Genomic DNA, 27652 nt, shown 5'->3' with positions numbered 1-27652 from the left:
AGCTTCTGGCCAGTCAGTAGAGAGTTCTGTCAGCAGTATAAAATTGGGAGCCATGTTGAGTGCTGCTCAGATCAAATCCAGTCCTGCAGGGAGAAGAGAAAGCTGTCCAGGGTAACCCAGACTGATCTGTGGGTTGGATCTCAATACAGTTTCCTACAGTTTTACAGAGACAGTGGGATTAAAACCTGGAAAATACCATAAAGGAACAATTGCAAACTGGTATCCTAATATCTTCAGGAGGTGTACTATGTCATTGAACCAGAGAGTGTGAGAGAGCTTAACAGCTGCAGTAATTAAGTGTTTTTTTCTTTATTTGAAGTTTTGAATTTGCTCAGTAATGTGGATGCTGAAACAATGGGTTAAGTAGTACAACTGAATGTTTTACTTAAATGTCAACAGTAATATCCAGGGTGAGCATATGTGAAAGCAGATGATCTCTGATTGTCAGGAGTCCCAACTTAATCCCTATATTGATTTTGTAAAATATTATAAATAAATATATATTTTGCAGCCTTAGGTTCTGTGTTATAGTCTCCATTTTAAAGGAAAAATAACATATCTCTAGGGAGTGATGTTAGTCCAGTTAGGGTGCACGGTAACTGCTGTGCTGTAATGGTTTACCTTTGGTGCATTACTCATAAAAAGAAATGTGAAATTATTAATTGTATGTGAGTGTAGCTATTTTATGGTGAAGACTGGTACCGGTGATTCCGAAGAAGAGAAGGAAAGTGAATCCTATTATAATTTCCACTTCTAGTATTTGGAAAGGTTCCTATAGAACATCCCGCTGTAGACTCTTGCAAGGATAGGAATTCATGGTCTGTGCAAATAGTTTAAGTCAGAGAGAGGAACTCTGTAGCATAGAATTGATAAGCAGATTGACTTACGTACCCTTTGCATAGGTTACACAATAGTCAGCAGAAACCCCTTAACAATATGCTTCCTGCAGCTTTTTATGATACAAGTGTCCTGAGCCGGTCTCCAAAGCCAAGATAAAGGATAAAATGTATTACCCCAGGTCATCAGCTGGTGCAAATTGGTATAACTCCCTCCACTGAATTCAATAGAGCTATGAGAACGAGGAGTAATGGTCTCAAGTTGCAGTGTGGGAGGTTTAGATTGGATATTAGGAAAAACTTTTTCACTAAGAGGGTGGTGAAACACTGGAATGCATTACCTAGGGAGGTGGTAGAATCTCCTTCCTTAGAGGTTTTTAAGGTCAGGCTTGACAAAGCCCTGGCTGGGATGATTTAACTGAGAATTGGTCCTGCTTTGAGCAGGGGGTTGGACTAGATGACCTTCTGGGGTCCCTTCCAACCCTGATATTCTATGATTCTATGAGAATTTACACAAGTTAAGAATCTAACCCTTTCAGTTAACACGCCCAGAAAGGGAGATAAGAGCTAAAATCCCTCAGAACCATGCAATTACATTAATAATTGCAACATTTTATCTTTCGTTTAATTGCTTAAGCCATGAATATTTTTTATAACCAGGGCATCCCATCTGACCTTCATTTCCATTTTTTGCTTGGTAACTCAGTATGTCTGGCCAGATGAAGAAGTTCTTCTGCATCCTTGCGATTGACATCAGCATTAGTATGAGTCTAGTTTTTAGTGTTTTCATAAGAACAGCTTAAGCCTCTATAAAGAACAATTTATCTTCACATAAAGATAACTATTTGTCCTTATTTATAATTATGTGTCCTTATTCAAGTGATATCTTCATCATTCACTGGAGATGAGAGTTTCTTCAGAAAACTGTTCATTCTGTGCTTTATTCTGTTCTCATACACTCACTGTTTGACCTTTGCTTTCTTTTGCCTAACTAACTTGATGCGGAAACCCATGCTTTATTGTCCTATCATATATGCATTACTTAATCAGATTTCTTTAAAGGGCCCAGAATGCAGAAAAGGTGTCTATGTATGCAGTCTGTTAAAACAAAGCCTTATGTATTGGACCCACCCAAAACAAATGCTTCCTTTATACTCTCCCTTAATTGGGCCAATACCTGAAAACAGGACCTTCCAATCTCTCCTAAAATCACATTCCCGCACCATGCTCTCCCACTCACTAAACTCTCCTCCTGAAGTAGCCAGATCCAAGCCATTTAGGCCTGACAGGTTGAAATGAACACCTTAAACTTCACTCAGTGAAGATCAATGAACACGGGTGTAACAGGCTGAACACCACTTTAAGTGAGTTGGTGTGCTCTTGACAAGCTGCACTTTCACAGTAGTTATAAGATGTTGCTCTATGGGGAGTCCCCAAGACAGCAAGGATGGTCTTTTAGTAAAAGATATTAGATATTGGAACTCAGGGGATCAGCCCAAGGTTTCTGCTACTCCCATATGGGAACTGTTTCTGTAATTCGCCTGTTCTAACCATACCCTTCCTTTTATTTCCAGTTCTTAAGTAGTTGTTACTGGAGAGCCTCCCTTTCAAGTTTGACAGCCAGGCAATTTATGCAGGGTGAGGCTGTTTCCTCTTAGCTGTAATCAGTGGAGTACCTTAACCCCTTCTCATCCCAGAGCAGTGTGGGTGTGTTCCCCACTACAAACAAACCTTTATTTTAATTCACTGTGACTAAACTGATCTCTGGTCTTCCAGTACACTTCAAAGAGTTTCTTTAGTTAGGCTGTAAATATCTCAGAGGCAGGACCATGCCTTCTGTCTCTAGTATAGCACTTGGTAGACTGTCAGCACTCACCATAAACATGCGTAGACTTCTCATAGGGAACAACAAAAGACAACAAAATATGGAGGAAAGAGATAAAATTAAGTTTTACAGGCTATCATCGCTTCTGCTTTAATACATAAACTAAAATTTTCTGCAATTTTAACATACTGCAGTTATTTGCGCTATGGACACCTCTACACCTTCCTCTGAAGCAGCCACCCTTGGCCCCCTGATGGAGACAAGACACAGGACAAGATGGGCCATTGTTCAGCATTGATTTGACAGTTCTAATGGTCCTAAATGAAGTTCTTATCTATGTTGCCACAGCAACCCAGCTTCCAGTTTGTGTGGGATGACAGTAAACTGGCTCCATGGGAACCAAACACCTACGCTTGTGTTGAAACTTGAGCTTGCTAAACCCGAAATTGTGCTAGGAAGAAGGAAATGGGGGGAGGAGGGGGAGTAGTAGGAGGAGAAATTATATTAAAAATACTTGTAGTGCACTGGAGGAAAGAACTGGGAAAAGTAGCTCTGACTAAAGGATTGATCAGATTTGGACTTCAGCTAGGATACTGAAACATTGACGGCATGTACTAGGGTGCCTCTACTAATATGTTTGTGCTCTAAAAGGGTTTTCAGTGATCAACTAGACATGGAAACTAGACACTGAGGCAGCATGGTCAAGAAGTTAAATGACAGGTGGTGGTGAAGGGGAGGGGGTCAGACAATTTGTTTTCTACCCGTGGCTCTCCACAGATGTATTGTGTGACCTTGGACAAGTCAATAGTTCCATTTCTGCATATGTAAAATGGAGATAAATTATTGTTGCCTCAAAAAACAAAGCAAAGGTATAGTGGAAGATTTGAAGGCACACACAGAATTTCATACGTACATGTTGGCATTATTCAAGATAGCAGTGGCCGTGTACCTACAGCCCAGAAATTCATCTGGGTTAGGGGCAACTCCCCTTCCTGCCAAAGGTGGCAAAATGTGGTGATGAAATCCATAGGCTGGGCTCCACCTAACACAGTAAGACCCCTCCTTTTCACTCTGGGGTGCACAGTGTGGGCATTCCTGTGCAATGAGCACCATCACTTTCAACTGTCTTCAACAGCAGTCAAGGGTGCTTTGAACTTCACAAGCGTGCACAGCTCCTTCCTCGATCAAGTCCCAGGGTTATGACCCTTGAGATCAGTAACCATACGTTACCATTAATACTACTCTCTCGCTGAAAATCATTTACAATCCTCAGTGTATATTGGTAAGAAGCAGTTTTACAGAATTTTGCAAATTCAGAAAAAAAAAATATTTGAGACAGCCAGCAAAAACTCAAGTACTTGAGTTCAATCACACCTCATCCCAAAAGTACATACTCAGGTGGCTAGCCCAAGCAAACACCCGTGCTGCTGTGGCCACACTGCTATTTTTAGCATGCTAGCTCAAGCAGATCTAGGATGTGTGTTTACATGCACTGGGAAGCACACTTCCAGCTGCACTGTAGACATACCAAAGACATTTATGGATGCAAATTCTGGATAATATGGGATAAAGTAAGACACAAATAATCAGACTACCCACAATAGAAGGACCTGAAATTAGGTTAGCTACACTAAACTAGAGCACATAAGAACAACCATACAGGGTCAGACCAACGATCCATCTAGTTCAAAAAGAAAAGGAGTACTTGTGGCACCTTAGAGACTAACAAATTTTTTTGAGCATAAGCTTTCGTGAGCTACAACTCACTTCATCAGATGCATTCAATGGAAAATACAGTGGGGAGAACTGTATTACACAGAGAACATGAAACAATGGATGTTAACATACACACTGTAACGAGAGTGATCAAATAAGGTGAGCTATTACCAGCAGGAGAGAAAAAAAACCTTTTGTAGTGATATTCAAGGTGGGCCATTTCCAGCAGTTGACAAGAACGTCTGAGGAACAGTAGGTGGGGGGAAATAAACATGGGGAAATAGTTTTACTTTGTGTAATGACACATCCACTCCCAGTCTTTATTCAAGCCTAATTTAATGGTATCCAGTTTGCAAATTAATTACAATTCAGCAGTCTCTCGTTGGAGTCTGTTTTTGAAGTTTTTTTGCTGAAGAATTGCAACTTTTAGGTCTGTAATCAAGGGACCAGAGAGATTGAAGTGTTCTCCGACTGGTTTTTGAATGTTCTAATTCTTGACTTCCGATTTGTGTCCATTTATTCTTTTACGTAGAGACTGTCCAGTTTGGCCAATGTACATGGCAGAGGGGCATTGCTGGCACATGATGGCATATATCACATTGGTGGATGTGCAGGTGAACGAGCCTCTGATAGTGTGGGTGATGTTATTAGGCCCTGTGATGGTGTCCCCTGAATAGATATGTGGGCACAGTTGGCAACGGGCTTTGTTGCAAGGATAGGTTCCTGGGTTAGTGGTTCTGTTGTGTGGTTGCTGGTGAGTATTTGCTTCAGGTTGGAGGGCTGTCTGTAAGCAAGGACTGGCCTGTCTCCCAAGACCTGTGAGAGTGATGGGTCATCCTTCAGGATAGGTTGTAGATCCTTGATGATGCGTTGGAGAGGTTTTAGTTGGGGGCTGAAGGTAATTAATGGTCCCTCAACTGGTTTAACAGTTGCTCTATTTGGCTTGATAGCTGGTGTTTGAACCAGAGTATACTTGTTAGAAAGACCTCCAATTTTGATTTACGCCTGGTCTACATGGAAAAGTGTCATCGGCATAGCTACATTGGTCAGGAGATGTGAAAAAGCCCCACCCCCATCTCTGTCTGAGGGGTTGGAGCAAATGCGGTTGTATCTTAGAGCTTGGCTGTAGACAATGGATTGTGTAGTGTGGTCTGGATGAAAACTGGAGGCACGTAGCTAAGTATAACTATGCCTACATGTATACAAGCTCTAAGATACACCACATTTGCTCCAACCCCTCAGACAGAGGTGGGGGTGTGGCTTTTTCACATTCCCTGATCAATGTAGCTATGCCGATGAAACTTTTCCATGTAGACCAGGCCTAAATCAAAATTGGAGGTCTTTCTAAAAGGTATACTCTGGTTCAAACACCAGCTATCAAGCCAAACAGAGCAAAAGTTAAACTAGTCGAGTTTACTATAATTAGAAAACGTAATAGTAAACTAGTCTAGTTTACTATAATTAGAAAATGTCTGAAGCATTCTGCTAGTAAGTCTGTGGTGCAGCATGAATTGAACCCAGGAAGTCTGTGGTGCAGGGTGAACTTGAATCCAGGACTCTCAAGTCCTAGGCTAGTGCCCTGCCCACTGGACCATCCTTCCCATCTGCCTTTCACTTTACCATATATGACAGTGATACTCCACTCATCATGTGCAACAAGAATCCATTATTTACCTTTTTATTACTTACTGCATCTTTACTCAGTTTGCCATACATATGGAGCACCTTATTTATCAATATTATGTACAAGAACAACAACATGTTTTGATCACTTAAAAGTCAAACATGGTTTTAGAATATCAATAAGAACATAGTGTAAGTGATCATTTACCTGAGTTAACAGTGCAATACATACATTCAGACAGTATTGCTAAGACATTTTACAGTAAAGAAAAGTGTTTCAAGTAAAAATCTATATAATCAGTACTTAGAATGGTAATAAATCAGATCTAGAAGGAAAAAGTTCTAGGCTAACAAAATTAAATATCTAATATGGACTGTACATATTTACTTGCCTCTGCAATAAATTAATATCCTAGCTGAATTGTAAGTATTAGCAAAAATACAAAAGCAAGAAAACAGTATAAAATTCCTTTACCTCAAATGCACATGCCATTCAAGAAATATTTTCATACCAAGAGTCAAATTTTAATGCATACAAAATATTTTTCTTTTTAAGAATTTAAACTTATTTATGAATGTAAATAATGAAGATTGATGCATTAAACTGTCATATCCTCAATGTTGCTTTATGCAGTAAAACTATGGACCTCTTCTTTGGAATATCCAAGATTCTGCAGAAACCTGAAAATCAGTAATCAAATTTGTTACTTCACATGTAGGGAAAGCTAAACAGTTTACAGTTCAGCAACAGTCTCTCTCTTTTTCCAAAAGATGACATGCTGAAATCACTCTGGCTATGCAAATACATTAAGAACAAATGACATGTCCATACAGAAATTCATACATATAGCATCATTTTAGTATTTTTGTGCAGTATCCAGTTCTAAAAAACCAAAGAATGTGTAACATTTTGAAGTATTTCAGATTTAGTTCCCACTGTTTTGTGGTGTTTGTTTTTGTTTAAAGATTTCAGAGACAAAATATATTGGTCAGATTCAATATTTTGTTAGATCTATGAAACTGCTCTGACTTCAGGAGATGTAACCAGCATTGATATTTGGCCCAATGTCTGGAGGATGGATGTGCTTGTTTAAACTTGCATCTTTTCTTTTTTATATTCCATGTGTTTTTAGTACGGCAATAAAATGAATATAAATGAATATAAATACACTGAAAGCTTTAATGTCTCCACAAGATTTTAACAGAACAACACCTTCAAATTCAATTCTGACTCAGCTGGCACTGTCAGAAACAGGCACCACTCAGACAGCTCTTTTCAGTAATTCCTGTATATCAGAGACATAATCCCATTTGGAGAAAGTGGTAAATTTCAAAATTCTTAAACAGCACTTAGATCTACCAAAACGTGTGACGTAGCTACAAAAAATAACTGGAAAGTGATATTTTGCTAAGAGTAAAAGCTTTAACAACTTGATGAAACTTGGGCTGTAGTTAATATTTGCATGAATGGATGTTTCTATACGTTTTAAGCTAATGTGGTCCTAAAATTTTAGTAACCTATATGACATAAAAAGAACGGCACATAGTAGTATGGAACATTAGTTTAAAAAACAAGATTTTCCCTATGATTGTATTCTATCCTTTTGTAACTATCTACTGCTTAATAAACACAAACATTTACAAAAATGGTTTTAACTTGCATATAAGGAAAATTCAAAGTACCTTTTAGAAATTCTAAAAGGGGGTAAAATTATACAGTTCACCTCAGGCACAGGAATAATTATTTTTACACTCACTGTATTCCTTGCTCTGTGAAAGGTGCTGGACCGCAGACACAAATAAGTATTTTGGAGTCTTTTTTGCTTCTTTTCACAAACTCAGAAAGGAGAGATGAAGAAATTTTTCCCTGTTTGCCGGTCCCTTCTTTTTTTGGCTCTGAGAGAATAAATTGAACCTCAAACCTGCAAAACAGGAGGAAATGTAAAAATATTGCTTCCATACAGACATCTTTAGCACTATCAATGAATCTCAGGGTAGATAAAAATCAGATATGTTTGCTGCCAAACCACTGAACTGGTGAAATGTACTGGCTTCGCACCTGGAACCAGAGTTTGTTGAAGTGCTAAACCATCTTTTGAGGGCAGTAATCTCCTGCAGGTATAGAAAGAATATTTTCTTCATTTCACTTTATTCAACTAGTTCAGTTGAATGACTAGTTCATTCAAAGTTAAGAAATCAACTGGGAGTTGAAAAAGATGTTTTCCACTTCCTCTTACACATTTTTTATTCGTAGCTGAGCTTTATTTGTTCTAAAATCTTGAAGGACACAGTGGCCAGAAAAAATTGGTTCCATAATTATTTTCTTTCATAAATCAGTTAGTTTTACATCTAAAACTTGTTTTGAAACATTGATAAACTCTTTTTTCTTATGTATCCAGCATATTTTAACGAATAAACACAATTTTACAATGCTGTTTTTGTCCATTTTTAAATTGACTTTGAATTTCCATCCAAATAGAGCTTGACACAAAGCTCAAGTAAAAAATTAATCACCTCGTAAGAAATGCATCATTCACCATTGTCTAACATAAAAATTAAGAATATGAATAAATGTAAGTTAAACTATGTAATTGTTTAAATAAATCATAGAATCGTAGGATTGGAAGGGACCTCGAAAGGTCTTCTAGTCCAGTCTCCTGCACTCATGGCAGGACTCGGTATTATGTAGACCATTCCTGACATGTGTTTGTCTAACCTGCTCTTAAAATTCTTAGAGCACAGAGATTCCACAACCCCCCCCCCCATGGCAATTTATTCCAGTGCTTAACTATCCTGACAGTTAGGAAGCTGTCAAGGTTCCTCCCCTACTCTGAACTCTAGGGTACAGATGTGGGGACCTGCATGAAAAACCTCCTAAGCTTATCTTTACCAGCTTAGGTCAAAACTTCCCCAAGGTACAAAATATTCCACCCTTTGTCCTTGGATTGGCCGCTACCACCACCAAACTAATACTGGTTACTGGGGAAGAGCTGTTTGGACGCGTCTTTCCCCCCAAAATACTTCCCAAAACCTTGCACCCCACTTCCTGGACAAGGTTTGGTAAAAAGCCTCACCAATTTGCCTAGGTGACTACAGACCCAGACCCTTGGATCTGAGAACAATGAAAAAGCATTCAGTTTTCTTACAAGAAGACTTAATAAAAATAGAAGTAAACAGAAATAAAGAAATCCCCCCTGTAAAATCAGGATGGTAGATACCTTACAGGGTAATTAGATTCAAAAACATAGAGAACCCCTCTAGGCAAAACCTTAAGTTACAAAAAAGATACACAGACAGAAACAGTTATTCTATTCAGCACAGTTCTCTTCTCAGCCATTTAAAGAAATCATAATCTAACACATACCTAGCTAGATTACTTACTAAAAGTTCTAAGACTCCATTCCTGGTCTATCCCTGGCAGAAACCAGCATATAGACAGACACACAGACCCTTTTGTTTCTCTCCCTCCTCCCAGCTTTTGAAAGTATCTTGTCTCCTCATTGGTCATTTTGGTCAGGTGCCAGCGAGGTTACCTTTAGCTTCTTAACCCTTTACAGGTGAGAGGAGCTTTCCCCTGGCCAGGAGGGATTTCAAAGGGGTTTACCCTTCCCTTTATATTTATGACAGAAGCTTTTCCTAATGTCCAACCTAAACTGCCTTTGCTGCAATTTAAGCCCATTGTTTCTTGTCCTATCCTCAGAGGTTAAAGAGAACAATTTTTCTCCCTCCTTGTAACAACCTGTTATGTACTTAAAAACTGTTATGTTCCTGCTCAGTCTTCTCTTCTCCAGACTAAACAAACCTAATTTTTTTTCAATCTTCCCTCATAGGTCATGTTGTCTAGACCTTTAATCATTTTTATTGTTCTTCACTGGACTTTTTCCAAAATATGACACTCAGAGCTGGACACAATACAGGCAGTCCTCGGATTTATGACACAATTCGTTCCTGAAAATTGCGTCGTAAGTCGAAACGTTGTAACTTAGAACCGCAATCCACTCCATTGCGGGACCAAGTGTCGTAAAGTCGAAACAAATTGTCGTAAGTCAAATCAGGGTGTGAATTCATAAACAATGAACAGCACTGACGACGTAAGTCAAATGTTGTAAAGTCGAGGACTGCCTGTACTCCAGTTGAGGCCTAATCCGCGCGGAGTAGAGCGGAAGAATTCCTTCTCGTGTCTTGCTTACAACACTCCTGCTAATACATCCCAGAATGATGTTTGCTTTTTTTTTTTTTTTTTGCAACAGTATTACGCTGTTACTCATATTTAGCTTGTGATCCGCTATGATCCCCAGATCCTTCCACAGTACTCCGTCGTAGGCAGTCATCTCCCATTTTGTATGTGTGCAACTGACTGTTCCTTCCTAAGTGGAGTACTTTGCAATTGTCCTCATTGAATTTCATCCTATTTACTTCAGACCTCCTCTCCAGTTTGTTCAGATCATTTTGAATTTCAATCCTATCCTCCAAAACACTTCCAACCCCTCCCAGCTTGTTACCGTCAGCAAACTTTGTAAGTGTACTCTCTATGCCATTATTTAAAATCATTGAAGACGACATTGAACAGAACTGGACCCAGAACTGATCCCTGCAGGACCCCACTCGATATGTCCTTCCAACTTTACTGTGAACCACTAACTACTTTATGGGGACAGTTTTCCAACCAGTTATGCACCCACCTTATAGTAGCTCCATCTAGGCTGTATTTCCCTAGTCTGTTTATGAGAAGGTTATGTGAGATCTATCAAAAGCTTTACTGAAGTCAAGATATACCACATCTACTGCTTCCCCCCTATTCACAAGGCTTGTTACCCTGTCAAAGAAAACTATTAGGTTGGTTTGACATGATTTGTTCTTGACAAATCCATTTTGAATGTGACTTATCTTATTATCTTCTAGGTGTCTGCAAACTGATTGCTTAATTATTTGCTCCATTATTTTTCCAGGTACAGAAGTTAAGCTGACTGGTCTGTAATTCCCCGGGTTGTTCTTATTTCCCTTTTTATAGATGGCACTATATTTTCCCTTTTCCAGTCCTCTGGAATCTCACCTATCTTACATGACTTTTCAAAGATAACCACTAATGGCTCAGATAACTCCTCAGTCAGTTCCTTGAGTATTCTAGGCTGTATTTCATCAGACCTTGGGAACTTGAAAACATCTAACTTGTCTGAGTAATTTTTAACTTGTTCTTTCCCTGTTTTAGCCTCTGATCCTACTTCATTTTCACTGACATTCATTAAGTTAGATGTCCAATTGCTACTAAACTTTTTGATGAAAACTGAAACACAAAAAGTATATAAATATAATGTATCCTCCTGGTTAGCAAAAAGAAGCACCACATTTAGTTGCAATTCAATCTGTTTAGATGGTTACCAACCAATGAGAATCAACCTTTCTTTTGGAAAATAACTAAAAGTGCAAGATGCAAAACAAGATTAAAATTGATTAATTAAATCAAGATGTCATACTTGCTGATTTAAATCATGGTTAAAATTGGTGATATAAACCACTGATTTAAAATAAATCTGCTCTGATTCATCTTAGAGCTAACGATTTCTATGACATACTGACTGACCTCTTCCTCTGCTAAAGGCTGACTGCCAAGACAGTCACTACCTGACAACAACATAGGATGGGAAGGGACCTCCTGGATCATCAAGTCCAGTCTCCTGTTATTGTAGGCAACCCTATCATAGCCCCTTTCATAAACTTACCAAGCTGCATCTTAAAACCAGTTATGTTTTTTGCCCCCACTACTCCTATTGGGAGGTTGTTCCAGAAGCTTACTCCTCTGATGGTTAGAAACATTCTAATTTCCAACCTAAATGTACCCATGGCCAGTTCTTGTGTCAACATTGACCATGGCGTTAAATAACTCCTCTCTCTCCCTGGTGTTTACCCCAAATGTATTTTTGTCTTTTATAGAGAGAAATCATAACCCCTCATCTCAGCCTTCATTTTGCGATGCTAAATATGCCAAGCTCTTAGTCTCCTTTTGTAAAATAGGCACTACATTGCCTGATCATCCTATTCAATTCAGTTTTAAATTTGCACTGGTATGCAGAGCAATTTGATACATGTAGTAGGAAAAGAAGAAAATTGGATTTGTGTATTAAGCTACAAGACATAATTGACAAGTCATGGAGGAAGTGACTGTGACAGTCAGGGTCCAGACACCCCAAGGGGAGAACAGGTGTTTGGACACTAAAGAATAAGCAGCTGAATTAACTGATTGCATATAATATTATTGTGTTAGAAAAATGTTGACTAGGGTCTTATGAAAGCTTGTAATGTTCTAAACTTAATAATCATTATGGGATATGTATAAAGGCTACCATGATGAATTTATAGAGAGAGAGATCTGGGCTTAAACTTTGGCTCCACCTCACAGTAGGACAGTGAGTTATCAGACAGGGAGTGGCACCTACCAAGCCAGGTGTTTGCCCAAAACCATGAGTCTCCATGCCAGGAGAAAGGGAAAAGAGCCTTTTAAACAGGTGGCTTAAAACTGGAGTTTTCTTCCAGAACTTGAGGGACAGTCTTAAAGATGGCAGGCTGTCTGTGAATACTGGATCCTCCCCATGGCTAGGGTGTAAGCTGGGAAACTGTTCAAAGGCAACAGGCAACTTGTACTAGAAAAGGGATTTTGTCTAATACAGAAGTATAAAGCCTGAAGTTTTGTCCGTTTATTTACTGTATAACTTGTATGTTTGCTGTCCCTTATTTCATCTTTGAATCTTTTTCTATTAAATAAACCTTTTGTTCATTTTTACCCCAAGCAGGGTTTGTTATGCAAGCTATGTGGAGCATGGGGGCCCAAGTGAACTGATAACTGGGGGACTGGTTTCACATCTTTGGGGCGACAAACCAGAGGGGGAAGTCCAGGTGTCTGGTAATTAAGAACCCAGGAAGGATGGATATGAGGAGGCTCAGGACCAGAAGGGCTGATGGCAGAGGTGAAAGTAAGCTGGTCCGGTCCAGTATGGTGTACCGGCAAGAACATAACGTTCTCTAGACCCCAGAATGTTCTAGTCCTAATTAATTAAGAGAACATTGAAGCGAAGTAACCCCCTGCAGTTGTTAGTGTTAAACACATTTTTCTGCTACATTAAATCTCATCTCCCACTTTAAAAGTTTAAAGAAACACATCCCTGACGTTGTTTGTCTTATTTTACACACATTCCCTGTTTAATAAAAAAAAATTAGGGGTAGTCTATTTTTTGTCAAGGTGAAAATTTCTTCGTCAAGCCAAGATCGAGACTCCAGAGGAACATTTTTCACAACGCAAAACCTGTTTTATCCGACACTTCACCAACCGGGAAGCTCTATAAACTGGCATTTCTGATCTTCACTCTGGCACAGGGCTGGGGTGCCAGACCCAGGGGCCACTCACTTGATGCGGCTTCCCACAAGCGGCGACCTGTCCCGGCTGCTCTGCGCATTGCCTCCGCCAGCACATACCGCCCCCACAGCTCCCATTCCCAGCCAATGGGAGCTGCAGAGTCAGTGTTTGGGCGGGGCAGGACGGGACAGAGGCAGGGCGTAGAGCCACCTGCCGTGCCTCTGCCTAGGAGCAGCTGGGACAGGTCGCCGCTTGTAGGGAGCCGACCAAGGTAAGTGGCCCCCGGATCCGGCACCCCCTCCTGCACACTAAGCCCCCTCCCACACCCAAACTCCATACCAGAGCCTGCGCTCCGCGCCCCCTCTTGCACCCCCAGCCCCACACCCAAACTCCCTCCCTCTTAGTTAAGTGGCATTTTTCTCTAACTTGCACTCTCCCATCATGCCAGATAAAACAGCTTTTACTATAATAATAAGTAAATAAAAAGATTTTTGTGGTCCACTCAATAGTGTCTGTCAGTCGAGATTTGGCCCGTGGTCCCCCTATTGACGGCCCCTAAAATAAATTGTTCTCCAATAATCAGCCTTTACATCTGTTTGCTCAGTAACTTTAATGAACATTATTGATAAAGATCACATTAATTTCAAAGAATTTGCCCTAATCCTCAACTGTGCATTTTCTGTAAATTTGAAAAATCTCATTGATTTTTTATTCTTTGTGGTGGGCAGTCTGATGGCATTTGTTATCTGAGGAAAAAATATTACATATAATTAAAATATTAACATTACTTTCCACTTAAGGATCTTAATATTCTGAAGCTCTCTCAGTTTCTATCATTTTTTCAGACGTTGGATGGCACATAGAATAATGTCATTTCTAAGAGCTTTTAAGCCATTCTGTTGCTATTTCTATATTTTATAATCCCAAATTTAAAAAAAAATCAGCAACCAAATTTTCAAACAGATATCGATATCCACCTCCTTTAACTCTGGGTTCTAATTTACTATTTGAGATCTTATCCAAAAGGCCTTTTTGTCTGTGTTTAAAATTTTAAGAGATTTTGGCTGTTTCTGAAGTGTACTGTAAAATGCCAGAGAACAATTAAGCACTAACAGCTGTTAGCAGAACCACAGAGAAACTCTAGCCAGATCACATCACCCTTTGCAGGCAGACAGCGCCAACAAGCAATGCATCTTAACAACTTCATGAGCACTTGGATGAGTTCAGATGTTCCAGATTCTATGCATAATTTTGCTGGAAGGTGGAAGGTTTTGTGTTTTTTTTTTAATTCTTCCAAAATTGTATAACTATCACATAGATTTGACTGAAAAATAGGTGCCACGTCTCCTCCCACACCAAACTTCATGACCAATAAGGAATATAAAAAACACACAAAAGGCTACACCATTTCTCAGTCCAGTCAGAAATTTTAATATATGAACCCAAATAAGTACAGCGATTTTTTTTTGTTTGATTGATGTTGACTTTCACAGCACACAAGCTTTCTGCTCATCCGAGCAAGTTATATACTGGTTCTGGAGTGTACTTGAGGTAATTGCTCTCTCCCTTCACTGAGGTTAAATGAAAAGTTATTCACCCAAAACCAGAAAATTTGTCTTTAATTAAACAAAATCATTTCTGAGTTACCTCAGTGGGGCTGTTATTTTCTTTAGAATTAAAAGTATTGGATTGTGGGGGTGGGACAGAGGATAACTTTACATCTCCGTCAATATGCTTTATCATGTGGGATATTCAGATTAGGAAGCAGTCTTTGGCTTCCTACTCTCCCACATTAGCCAAACCTGGTTATAATACCAGGATGTTATTTACAGTAGACTGGGGAGCAGGAATTAAGCTTTGTCATTTTGTAAATGTGGATGTCAGCTACTGTCACACAAAGACACGGCTATCCAACTTAAGTTATCTAATCTTCTTGCCAGAATAACTTTAGGTTTACTGAACTCTGGTATTTTTATAGCCTCTGTTGGAGAGCATGTATCCTTGATAACCCCTCTCAGTCTGTCTGGAAGAAATACTACCCTTGACCTTTACCTGGTTCTCCAGCCCCCACCCCACAAATATACACTCTGTCTAGTTAGGACAGGGGTCGGCAACCTTTAGCATGCGCCCCGCCCATCAGGGTAATCTGCTGGTGGGCTGCGAGACATTTTGTTTATGTTAATCGTCCGCAGACATGGCCCCCCACAGCTCCCAGTGGCCACGGTTTGCCATTCCTGGCCAATGGGAGCTGCGGGAAACGGCGGCGAGCACGTCCCGCAGCTCCCATTGACACTAAGCTGTCCTGAGCCACATCTGGAAGGAGTGAAGGTGCAACCTTACAAACTGGACCACTTACATGCAAGTGGACATGTGGCCCAAGAGCCTCAGGCATATCTGAACTGTTGTGGATGGCTGAGACAGCAGACTGAGGCAAAGTGCTGAATGATGTGAAAATGGTTGGTCAGCAGAAACGCTCTGTGTAAGCTCGAAAGCCTGTGTCTCTCACCAGTAGAAGTTGGTCCAATAAAAGATATTACCTTACTCACCATGGATCTTTAATATCCTGGGACAGACACAATTACCACAAAAGTGCATACAAAGAAAATATTGACATTTTGGGGTCAAAGTGCTCTTTAACACTACCCTGCCCCCAAGTAGAGGGGTTATGATATATATACACACTAATTTAAGATGAAGAATTGCTAAATGGTAAGATTAAGGGCCTTTAGGTATACTTTAATAATTTATAATTATGGATAGTGAATGAGTTTAGATGAGGTAACATTTAGGCCAAGCCCTCAGCCTAAATTTGCTTGGCAATGCGTGAGGTTTTGCCAGTTCTTCGCCTCTTACATAGATTGGCTGATTTGATTAAAATAATGTAACTTTGACAGGACAAAGGTGATGTTATGTTGGAAGATTTTAGGTAAAAGGGAAGTTAATTAGTATAATAAACACACAAACCTGTAATGACAAAAGTCCCCTTTTTCTGGGAAAACCCAGGAGCAGGGTGACATGGAAATGTAATGACATGAAAAGTCTAGACACAACTATAGATTCCTAAATTAAAGTTTGTGTATGCGTATTGTATGGGTTACATAAGACAAATGCTTAATGCTGATTGGAGAAAAGTTAAGGAATAGGTAATGTGGACATGTTTGAGAATATAAGGGAAGGAGGGCCCAAGATGGAGGAATACCACGCCAGAAAGCGAAGGAACTGGCCTGAAGAACCAAACTAGGGATCAGAGGAGGCGATGACCATCCTGATGTACAGGAGAACTTCCCAGTGCTCCAGAATGCAGTATCAGGGACCTCAATCAAATCCATCTTATATGTTTATTGTCTGGCATAAATATATGTTCAGACACTGTGACAATAATTCTGTCTGAAATTTTATGAATAAAGGTGAAAATTGATTAAGCCTAAATTGGGTACACTCATAGTTTCCCACCTTACATTCCCAAGATGCAGATTCACTTTTCAAGTCCTAGAAACATCACCTGAACATCTAGTTTAAAATGGAGTAGTGTACAGACATAATTATAAAAGCTATTCTTGAAACATGGTTCATGGAACAGCAGTGTTTGGTGGACAACTTATTAATGATTCATGCCTAGCTGGCTGATCACATGGTGCTATCTACTGATTTTCAACTGCTCAAAAGCCCAAATTCAGCTAAGTATTTGAGCATATGCTTAAGTCTATCCCTACTGAGAAAGGCACATATGCATGTTAAACAGCTCATGTTATAAACAGCTAAATTAAGATGAAAATTTACCAGTGAAAGCTTAAAACCCATCCCTTCTACCCTTACTGTGGTGGTGGTAAACTGATGATGTCCACTATATTACTTACCCATTTAAAAAAGAGTTACACTCTCCAGATAAGTGGTAAATATGGTAGAATTTATGATTGCTTTATAATTCAAAATACTTCTGCGAAGATAATTTCCCTAGCCTGTTAGTTTGACAATGTCAACCCCTTCTTTTTGCATTCTTCCACTGGCTCCCTTTTCTCCATTCCATCAAACACACACTACTTGTCTTCACTTTCCAGGCATATCCCCACCCTATGATCTCTCACACACTATCAAGATGTCAGCTTCCACCTCCAACTGGTCCATCATGCCAGTCTCCATCACCTATTTGTTACATTTTCAAACAAACACCTTTGCGCTTTTTCCCATGCTGTCCTTCGTGCTTGGGAGGAGCTCCCCATAAACATCTGCAAAAACTAGCATATCATCCTCCAAAGTCTTCCATGAAACTCTCCTTTTCCATAATGCTCACAAAAGAACCTTCACAATGGTTAAACTGCTGGTGAACAGAGACCACTGTCTATCATACTGGACAATATTGTCTCATTGTTTCTTTGTACTCCCCTGTCTGTTAGTATTCATCCATTGTAAGCTTTTGAGGGCAGGGACCATCTTTGTTTTGTTTTTGTACAGCTCCTAGCATCATGGAGTCCTGGACTCTGAGTAGGGCACCTAGGTGCTACAATAATACAAATAATAAATAATTTATAAATGAAATTCTATAAAACTATTTAATACCTTTTATCTTTCAGGGCTAACTGCTCCAGCTGGTTTCTCCAAAGTATATCATCTTCCGTTTTGTTGAAGAACATCAACTTCACTGTCCTTAAAACAAAAAAACCACACAACTTCAATATCAAGCTTTTAACGACGTATGAATGTGTAGCAACTATTAAATAGAAAGAAAATACTGCACATCTCCAGAACACATTTAATTATGAAGCAATTTAAGACCTATATTCTCTTAAGGACAAGAATGGCACATTTTTTAGGAATTCCACAGGCTTTAGTAACAGGACTATATACCTACCTAAAAGTGTCTCAATAGTATCTAAGTGTTACTGTGCTATGCTATTTTAATAAACGTTATGAAAGTAAAACCCTGCACACCTCTAAATAATTTGAACATTATACACTCCATGTTGTACAGATAAACTTTGAGTTTCAAAATGGTGATGATGGATTCTGGTTTCATCATTTGCCATTAGCTTTATAAATTACAGTACATTACCTAGTCTTAAAGTAATCTGGTTTTGAAGATATTTAGGTGAAAACTGGTGCTGATGAGACACTAACACAATAGTCCAACAATGACTTCTCACTGGACCCAGTACCAATGCATTATGCCCTTAATTTTAAATTACAGTTTATATAACATCCACCATCCCAAATGACCCCAGAACAATTTACAAACTACAGGTATACAGAGTGGTCAGATATCATTTTGATGGGCATTATAGAAAAAGCAGAGACACAAGTCACTTCATCTACCACTGAAATGCAGCTAACCTTCTGGGTGACTTGCTGCAACAAGACGACGACACTGATCAAGGCTCCCCATGTCCTTGTGGTAGATTAGACCTATATGATGCTGCACTGCCTCCTCTCACAGCACTCCAGTTTAGGTTAATCAATACAGTGTTTTTAAGCGTCATTTATTTTTACATGAAATTTTACTTGGCCCTCAAATTTTAACATACTACAGATTTTTCTATTGATAAGTAACTGCAACACAAAAGCTATTTGAGAAAGCTGGAGGCGACGGGAGCTGAGTAAGGGGCAGAGGCTTTTGGCAACCAGAAAAGGGCAAAAGATGGTTTTAGTTTGGGGAAGATAAGTATTCAGGAAGCAGGTGAAGTTTCTGACACTGGGAAGGCTGCACCTCCTCTTTCCCTTCCTTGGGGGCAGGGGCAGAATGACTAAGAGTTTGCCTACATGCAGAATTGCACCCATTTAAATTAAGATGCAATTTTAAGACACTTCAGTTAAAACGGTACAAAAGGCTCTGTCAACACTTCAGTCTACCACAGGCTTATTTCAATTTAGCATAAAACAATTAGGAACAGGTTTAAAACTAAAAAAATCTAAAATAAATTACTAGACCAGCATATAGGTAATAAATTATTAAATCCGCTCACATTCCATAGTTCTTGGCAATTGCATTTTACTTAACAGGTTTAACTAAACTGATGCAAACATACATAGACAAAAGTTTGTATCTGATGGAGGGATGCAGGTTTGAATTCCTTCTACCTAACAACAACAAGTAATCATATTAGCTTGCAGTTAAAGAGTTAATGTAGACATTTAAGTTATCATACTCCAGATTTAACATCCCATTGACATGAATGAGGCAGTTCATACCTATCTCAGTCCTACTGTATTAGGTAGCCTGCAAGATCAGGCAGACATGAGTATTTACATTAGGTTCACATTTATACACTTATCTTTTAAGGTCTAGAGACTATTTCTAAAAAAATAGAACGCTTACACTCTGGAGCACAATTATGTGGAAGTTTCAAAACAATCTACAATTCAGTGGCAATTTATATGGCTATGAAACTGCATCTTCAGAGTCTTGATCCTAATCCTTACTACGTAGAACTAACACCAGGCAGCACATTAAAAAAAAAACAACGAAGACAGGAGAAAATGGGCAATCTGGGCCAAAGGTACTGTCAAGGCTGATTCCCCACTCTGGCACTTTGAGTGAAGAAGGTGGGGGCCCGCAAGGATTCTAAAAATTAATACTGGCAACTCCAGGCTTGTATTAAACTCCCAAGATTACAGCTTCTCTCTGACTTTGGATGAGAAGATGCTGCCACCACACAAGTGCAAACTCCCCCCCTGCCCCCCCCCACCACTTTTGAGATCACAGGAAGGAGCACTTCGGAATTTCTTCCTTTGGGGTACCCTCAAGCCCTTTCACACACACCCCTGGGGAAGAGCTGAGAAAGAAAACAAAGGAAATCAGCTGCTGCCACCAGCTAATTACACAACATATGCACAAACCTTTTAGGACACCAAAAAATAATCCTGTTCTTAAAAAAGGTAAATTTTATTAAAAACAAAAAGAAAGAAAATTCATCTGGAATTTAAGCTTTTTACTAGATCTTAAGAAAAACAATTACAAAAATTAAGCATCAAGTTAGCTCTCGAGGTTCAGCTTAAAGGTTACAAGCAAAACAAAAGCATTTGAGGGTTATCACAGAGGAGTCCACAAGCCAATAAGAAATAAAAGAAATAACCCTAATTGTGTCTTCCTAGACATTCCCTGATTTACTTTCATACCCGAGGTTTCAGATAAGCAATTCCTAGGTATGATTTTTCATACCTGGCTTAAAGCTTCCTACAGCCTGCTCTGCGTCTCCTCTCTCTGGAGGATAAGACAGACAAAAGGGGAGTCTTGTTTCAATTTTAAAAAGTTCTAGCCTTTCCACTGGCTCTTTTGGCCATGTGCCCAGTCACTTCCTTTTACGTATGCATGCAGTCAGACTTTTTAACCCTTTACAGGTAAAGTAGAGAACAGCTATCAAGAGGGATTTTATAGCTAACTGGCTGGCTGGGTGTTCATAAAAGGAAGCTACCCTCCCCCCCTTATCACAGGTATTCTTAGGGCTTGTCTACATAGGGAAATTACTTCAGAACAGGGTAGGGTGTGAATTTAAAGTGCTAGAGTTATTCCAGGATAAAAGTGTGTCCAAAGGGGGAGTTATTCCAGAACAGCTATGCCAGTTAATTTCCCCATGTAGACAAGCCCTTAAGAAAGAGAGTCATGGAATCTTTATTGTTTGCTTTGCATATATGCAGCCTTGAAGATGCTGCATTGTGCAATATTTCATATTCTCTGTTGCAGTTAGGGCATACTTCCCATTTCTGGGAAACCTCTCTTTCCAATACTGACTGAAGCCAAACATAACGAGAACGATCTGCTATCAAAAGCAAGTTCATTTTCTGCTTCTGGAAAAAAAGGAAACAGTTCTTGTGTCACATCTACTTCATCACTGGAGTTAAAAAATGGAGAAGGGAAGAGTTCCAAGAAATTCACACAATTCAAAAGAGAGTTTCAATGGTATATAGGGTTTTGGGAAATAGTCAGGTAGGGGCCAATAAAGAGATTTTAGAAATAATTTTTATGCTAGTTGAGTGGTTGGCACACAACAAACTAGGTTCAATATAAAACCTTAGATCTCAATTTCCTTGGAAATGAAGAAAATTAAGTTTGTTACAACAATTAAGCACTGTCAAACACGTTGACGCTGTGTCCCACTTCAGCATCTGCTACTTTGGCCAGTAATTACTGAAAACCCTCCTGGAGAATGAGGGCATCTGGTAGAGAAAGGGGGTTGGGGACAAATGTTATTGGGCTCCCTTGCTGGTAAGGCACTGGGGATGCTAACTCCTGCCACACTACAGCTCAGTACTTTTAAGTGATTGCAAATGGTATAACATGCTATGATTCAATTCTGGGAAGAATATAAAAAAACTAGCTAACCTGTCCTAGAGGCACCATTCTCCAGTGATGTTATTTCTAAAAATAATCCATGGAGCATGTAGTGGTCTTACTGGTAGTCAAACTGCAAAATACTCTGGGGTCACAGGACAAAATAAAAATTGAAGTTGCCAGACTCTTAATGAGGTCCGAAGTGTATTTCTAGAATACAACCTTTAAGACTGTGATAATATTCACTTGGAAAGATAAAGCATTTTTAGTTTTACTGCAAGTTTCTGATTTTCTACCACCTCCTCTCTTCCTAAAAAAGTAGTCAGTCTTTTTTACTTACCCAGTCATACACAGAAATCAGCATCAAATAATTAAATCTGCAAATTCCTTCCAATCTAACAGCCACAATTCTACAAAGCCTTTTTTGGCAATTCATACATCAGTTGTATCATTGTCAAATACTTTACAGTATGTTGTATAGCTAAACTGTCAGATCTAAAGGTATTTTTCACTATTAAAAGAAAGATGTCTGAACATAAGAAAATCTGGGGACCAAAGATGGGGTAATTTAACATGGACATTTTTAGAACACAATACAGTGGAAAAAATGAGTTATGAATGTAATTTGGTTTTATATCATAAATCCACCTTCACAGTCCACACAATAAAAAAATATAAAAATTAAAAGCACTCCTCTTGCAACTTTTAGAAAAGAAAGTGGGGTTTCAAGAAATACGAAGGACAGGTAATAAGGAGCCAACTGTGGTCAGAACCAAGTTTAAGTAGTTTGTTTGAAATACACATGGCCCACCACCAATTTAAATACCAATGGTACCAACTTAAAGTCAATCCAACATTTTATAGGTATTCCTTATAAAAGCCAGAAGACAAGCAGAAAATAATCAGTCACTCAAACCAGTGAGAAAACATGTTGCTGCACTCTGAACAAGGTGATAGAAACCCTGTTGAGAACACCACAATAAGCGACTCTGGATTCCTTCAGCAAGTTCATAGGATTTTTAAGAGAAGAGCCTATGCATGCTATACTATGTATGAAATAATGGTCTTCTATGGAAAGGATAAGATCAAAATTAATGCCAAGATGCTTCACTGTCAGTGGACTTGCTGAGCAGTAGTGAATAAGCAGGGAATGCAAAAGAATGATAGCACCTCCATAACCACCTTTACCCTCCAACAAGGCCTTGTTTTCTCAGAATTAAGGATAAGGCATCCCCAACACACCTAACTAGCAGTACTATCCAAATGTTCTTCCAGTTAACTAAGAAGCTGATTTTTCAGGTTCCACAAGGCAAGAGACAGTTATATACCATCTGCTAACAATGAGAAACACCTGCAGCATCCAGTCACCATCTATGCTTGAGCTCCCGAAGTTCACAGATGAGGGAAAAATTTCCCTGAAACAGACCAGGCTTTACAGTATACCAAGGTACAACACTTCCTAATCCATTTTCTATTATTCCTGTAGAACTGATTTCAATCATTTACCCTCTACTTCCTCATTAAAGATTAATCTGGTTTGGTGCCTAAGCCATAAGGAGTATACTAACCTCAGACTACAAACATTAGTCAGAACATAGTTCAGTAGTTTAACCATTGGTGTGAAGCCTGTGCCTGCTGCCAATAAAAAGAGATCTTCTAAAGTTTGAACTTGTGACTTCTTGAAGCTACCTTCAGAATTGCTCACGGAAATATAGTCTCCTATATAACAAAAACAGAACAGTATATGTTACTGAAGTGGAAGTCAGAATACTGATGATCTATTCTATACAAGCTCTTATGCTGCCCTCATCACTGTATTATTTTCAAGAACAGCACTGACATGACTAATCTGTCACATATGGTTCATTCTCTCATTCTGTCACCAACGAAAAACTGGATGTGCAATGTAATGTTTTGGTAGGGTGTTTGGGTTTGTTTTTGTTTTTTGTACAAATACACAGCCATGGTTTAGATTAGTGATGACAAAGTCAAAAGTGTGTCTTGCACTTGGAGCAGTAGGCATTGAGGTTTGTGCTAACATCAATCACACAAAAATAAACCTAGGTTTTTTTCCCCAAGTAGCAGAGAAACTGTAAATAATGTACATAGAAAGAAACTTTACAATAAGCTAGCTATAATTATTTAGGGAAAACTCTGGAAGAGTAGACCCCAATGTGAATATTTTACAGCACACAGTTCCTTACAAAACTAGATAGGATATGGCTAAAGGAATAAGGTTTCAAATACTAAATGTAACAAGGGCACAAAGGAGAAAACACACATATGTAAGTGGGTACCAATTTGAACAGTCTGTAGTGGGAATGATACATATAAATGATTTAGTGCAAGAAAACACTTACCAATTTGCAGGTGGTCAAGTTCTGGTGTGAAAAGTCCATTGGGATAAATTTTGATCATTAAAATTAGGTGTGTACCATCATAGTGAGATGGTTCTTTGAAATCTGATTTCAAAGAACAAGATACAGGTGTATATGGCTTCACTATCTCAGTTCCTATGCAAACAGAAGAAAAGGGCAAAATGAAACTTATAGCACAAAAGACAACTCATACCAAATGATTTTAATGTGATCATATCCATCAAGCAGCCTGTCTACTCCTATAATTTCTCAGCAGCTGTTCCAAATTTTCAAGTTTTTTTTTTTTTTTTTTTATAAAACAGGTTTTAGCATTAAACACAAACAAAGAAAAGTAAATGCAGCCAAGTGCTATTTCAGATTTATAACAAGTCTCAGCTAATTTACTAATTCCAGCTAGCTCAAGGACTAAGCCTACTACTCAGGGTAAAATGTGTCAATGTAGCCGCATCCCCACCCAGAGCCTTTCCAACCTATTTCAAACAATTACTTTACACTGAAAAGAAAGTTTCTCTTAATACATAGCACCACACACACACACCCCCTTTGAGATGTCTCTCTCTATGGGTGCTTCACCTCAGATGCACATTTGCCTCTCGTGCCCTTGAATGGAGATTTCTAGCTAGCACTGTCTGTTCAGCCTTCACACATGCCCCATGCCTCCTCATGGCAGACACCGAGGCTATACATGGGTGTGCTCGCAAACCTCCCTTAGTTTTTCTCTACTAAGTAAGAAAATCCTCCAAGGAACAACCAAAGCAGAGGGAAAGGACGGCAATAGTGGAGCATCCGTAGGGACATACATCTTGAAGAACTACAGTTACTGCACAAGGCAATGTTTCCTCCGTTTTGAGTAGCATCCCTATGAGTACACTGTACACCAGCATACACCATCAAGGCAGCAGGTTACAGAAGAAGTTCCCAAGGTTATGTGGGAAGAAACTGAATACGCAGTTCGTAACATAAAGAGAGAGAGAAGAGTCTGGGAGTGGACGATGTTTGGTCAGAGTATCTCAAAGCAGGGGAAGATACTCTCTTCAAAGCATTGGTGCAACAGTTCACCATCTTTACATCAACAGAAAGCGTGTTCGAGGTGCATGGAAGAAATCAAAAACAATACTATTGATGAAAAAAGGCAATCCAGAAGAACTGAGCAACTATTGTCTGATCACACTCCTCTCACAAGTGTGTAAAGTCTTCATCCGTGTCATACTCAATCAGATTAAGAAGGATCTTGAAATGCATGAAAACAGAGAACAAGCTGGTTTCTGCTCAGGGTATTCGACAATTGATCACATCCACTCAGTTCAGCAGCTCATTGAAAAATGCTAGGAATATAAAGTACCATTGTGTATTGAATTTGTTGACTACAAAAAGGCATTCAACTTGTGGAGATTAAGGCCGTGCTCAACGCACTCAGTGAAATCGGAAATGACCCGAGGTACTTCGACCTCCTGGAACAAATTAACCACAATTTCTCGACAGAGATAACATTATTCAATGTCCCCTGCATTATTACTACTATCTCAGAGAAATCAGTCAAGGGGACACAATCTCACCAAAGCTGTTTGCAGCAGCACAGGAGTTTCTGTTCAAGAAATTGAACTGGGAAGAAGGAATCAGAATTGATGGAGAACAGTTAACATATCTTCTCTTCGCTGATGATTGTGTACTACTGGCAAAGGACACAGCAGAACTGGAGAACAAATTCCAGCAACTGCAAACACTTTCGCATGATATCAAGTTGGAAGTGAACACATTGAAGATGAAGTGGATGCGGAATGAGCATTGTGCAGAAGGAATCATCACTGTAAACGGAAAAGAAATCGAGGAGGTCGACAAATATATTTACCTGGGTCAGCAGCTGAGCAGAGACAACTCATTCGAAGGAGAATGCAGGAGAAGGCGAAAGGTAGGGTTGGCAAGTTTCAACAAAATAAAGACTTCTCTAAAAGATGATGAGCTGCCCATGAAGAAAAGGAAAGAACTGTTTAACTCCACTGTTCTACCAGCAATGATGTATGGAGCAGAAAGCTGGTCAATGATGAAAGCAGAGGAAGAAAAATTCCCTGTCACCCAGCAAGCAATGGAAAGGCGAATGTGTAAGATATCGCTCCGATATCATATACCGAATGAGGAGATCAGAAGGTGTAGAAAGGTAACCGATGTAGCGCAGGCAATGTACAACGCAAAGCAAAGATGGGCAGGTCATGTAGTCCGCAGGCAAGACAATAGGTGGACAATCTGCATTAGTGACTGGATCCCCAGAGACCACATGCGATCACTGGACAGACCAAAAATGCGCTGGGCCGATCCCATGACAAAATTCTATGGCCATAAATGGAAAGAACTCCCTCGCAACAAAAGAAAATGGTGTGGCATCAACTTGCATTCATGGAGGGACGGACAAGGACAAGCTGGACAAAGGTGACCCCTATGAGTGATCAATTTCAGGTGATTTCTGAGCAGAATCCCCAGGAGCAGGGAGCTTCAAAACAGGATCCACAACTGAAGATGGCTCTGCAGAGCCAAGGGCCACTTCAGATTTGACAGCATGGAGCGGGGCGTAATGACAGCATGGAGCGGGGCGTTTGAAAACATATGGATTGAGGCCCAGGTAGCAGCTCTACATATCTCAGAAACTGGGATATTCTTCAAAAATGCAGTAGATGTCACTTGAGTGCATTCTCACCCCCCTGGGGCAAGCTGAGCACCTGTAGACTTGTAACAGATATAGATATAACTTGATACCCATCTCGAAAGTCTTTGAATAGAAATACCCTTACAACTATGCACAAAAGATATGAAGAACCTAGGCAATCTCCTCAACTACTTAGTTGTATTCAAGTAGAAGGCTAAGGCCCTTCTAAAATGCAGGGTATGAAAGTAGGATTCTGGCTGAGAATTGTGAGATTTTTGGAAAGAATATCAGTAGATGGATAGACTGGTTAAGATGAAAATCCAACGCAATCGTGGATGGAAACCTAGGATGTGGACCTAAAGAAACCTTCTACCCAAAGAACATGGTGAAAGAGGAATCTGTCATCTGAGCTCAGATTTCCTTGACTCTACAGGCCAACATGACAGCAACTAGGAAGGCAGTCTTCATAGACAAAAGAAGGAGGGAGCAGGTAGCCACTGGTTCAAACAAATGTCTCGTCAGCTCGTTGAGGACTGGACTGAGGTCCCAGGATGGAGTGGGTGTCTAAAGTGGGAAAATAGGTTACTCAGACCCTTCATAAATCTGTACAACACCGGGTGACCAAAAATGGAGCATCCCCTCAACTGGAGGATGGCAGCCAAGTGTACCTTGACTGATCCGATGGATAACATGGACGTCTTCAAATCCAGGGCATAATTCAGGATAAGGGAAAGGGGACCCAATTCAGGTAGGAGGTACTGACGACGACACCAGTCAGCAAATCTTTTCAAATTCTGCAAGTTCGCAGGTTGATGTTTTCCTACTGTGTAATAGAACACGTGCTAAACCTCCATGAAGCAGAAAACCTCTATTGCTAAGGTTTCAGAGTAACAGCCATGTTAGTCTGTATTCGCAAAAAGAAAAGGAGTACTTGTGGCACCTTAGAGACTAACAAATTTATTTGAGCATAAGCTTTCGTGAGCTACAGCTCACTTCATCGGATGCATTACTATTACTAAGAACCA

At 39.6% G+C, this 27652-nt stretch overlaps 1 protein-coding gene across 5 annotated transcripts in view; it reads right to left on the bottom strand.

Moving 5' to 3' along the window:
• Window positions 1-6038: 6038 nt before the first annotated feature.
• CYB5R4 (cytochrome b5 reductase 4) overlaps window positions 6039-27652 on the bottom strand; it is an 82686-nt gene continuing 61072 nt past the window's right edge. For 4 of the 5 annotated variants that reach the window (XM_073336568.1, XM_073336569.1, XM_073336572.1 and 1 more), the window contains 5 exons: window positions 23972-24124; window positions 23180-23330; window positions 17906-17992; window positions 7758-7922; window positions 6039-6681 (listed from right to left, as the gene is read on the bottom strand). In XM_073336568.1, the coding sequence (XP_073192669.1) occupies window positions 6627-6681; window positions 7758-7922; window positions 17906-17992; window positions 23180-23330; window positions 23972-24124 (611 nt within the window). In that variant the 3' untranslated portion in view covers window positions 6039-6626. Of the gene's footprint in view, window positions 6682-7757; window positions 7923-17905; window positions 17993-23179; window positions 23331-23971; window positions 24125-27652 lie in introns of those variants that run through there. The other variant, XR_012157984.1, reaches the window with a different exon arrangement.

Source organism: Lepidochelys kempii, chromosome 3 (genome assembly GCF_965140265.1).
Source record: "Lepidochelys kempii isolate rLepKem1 chromosome 3, rLepKem1.hap2, whole genome shotgun sequence".
NCBI classification, from domain to species: domain Eukaryota; kingdom Metazoa; phylum Chordata; order Testudines; family Cheloniidae; genus Lepidochelys; species Lepidochelys kempii.
This window is presented reverse-complemented; position numbering and strand designations above follow the sequence as displayed.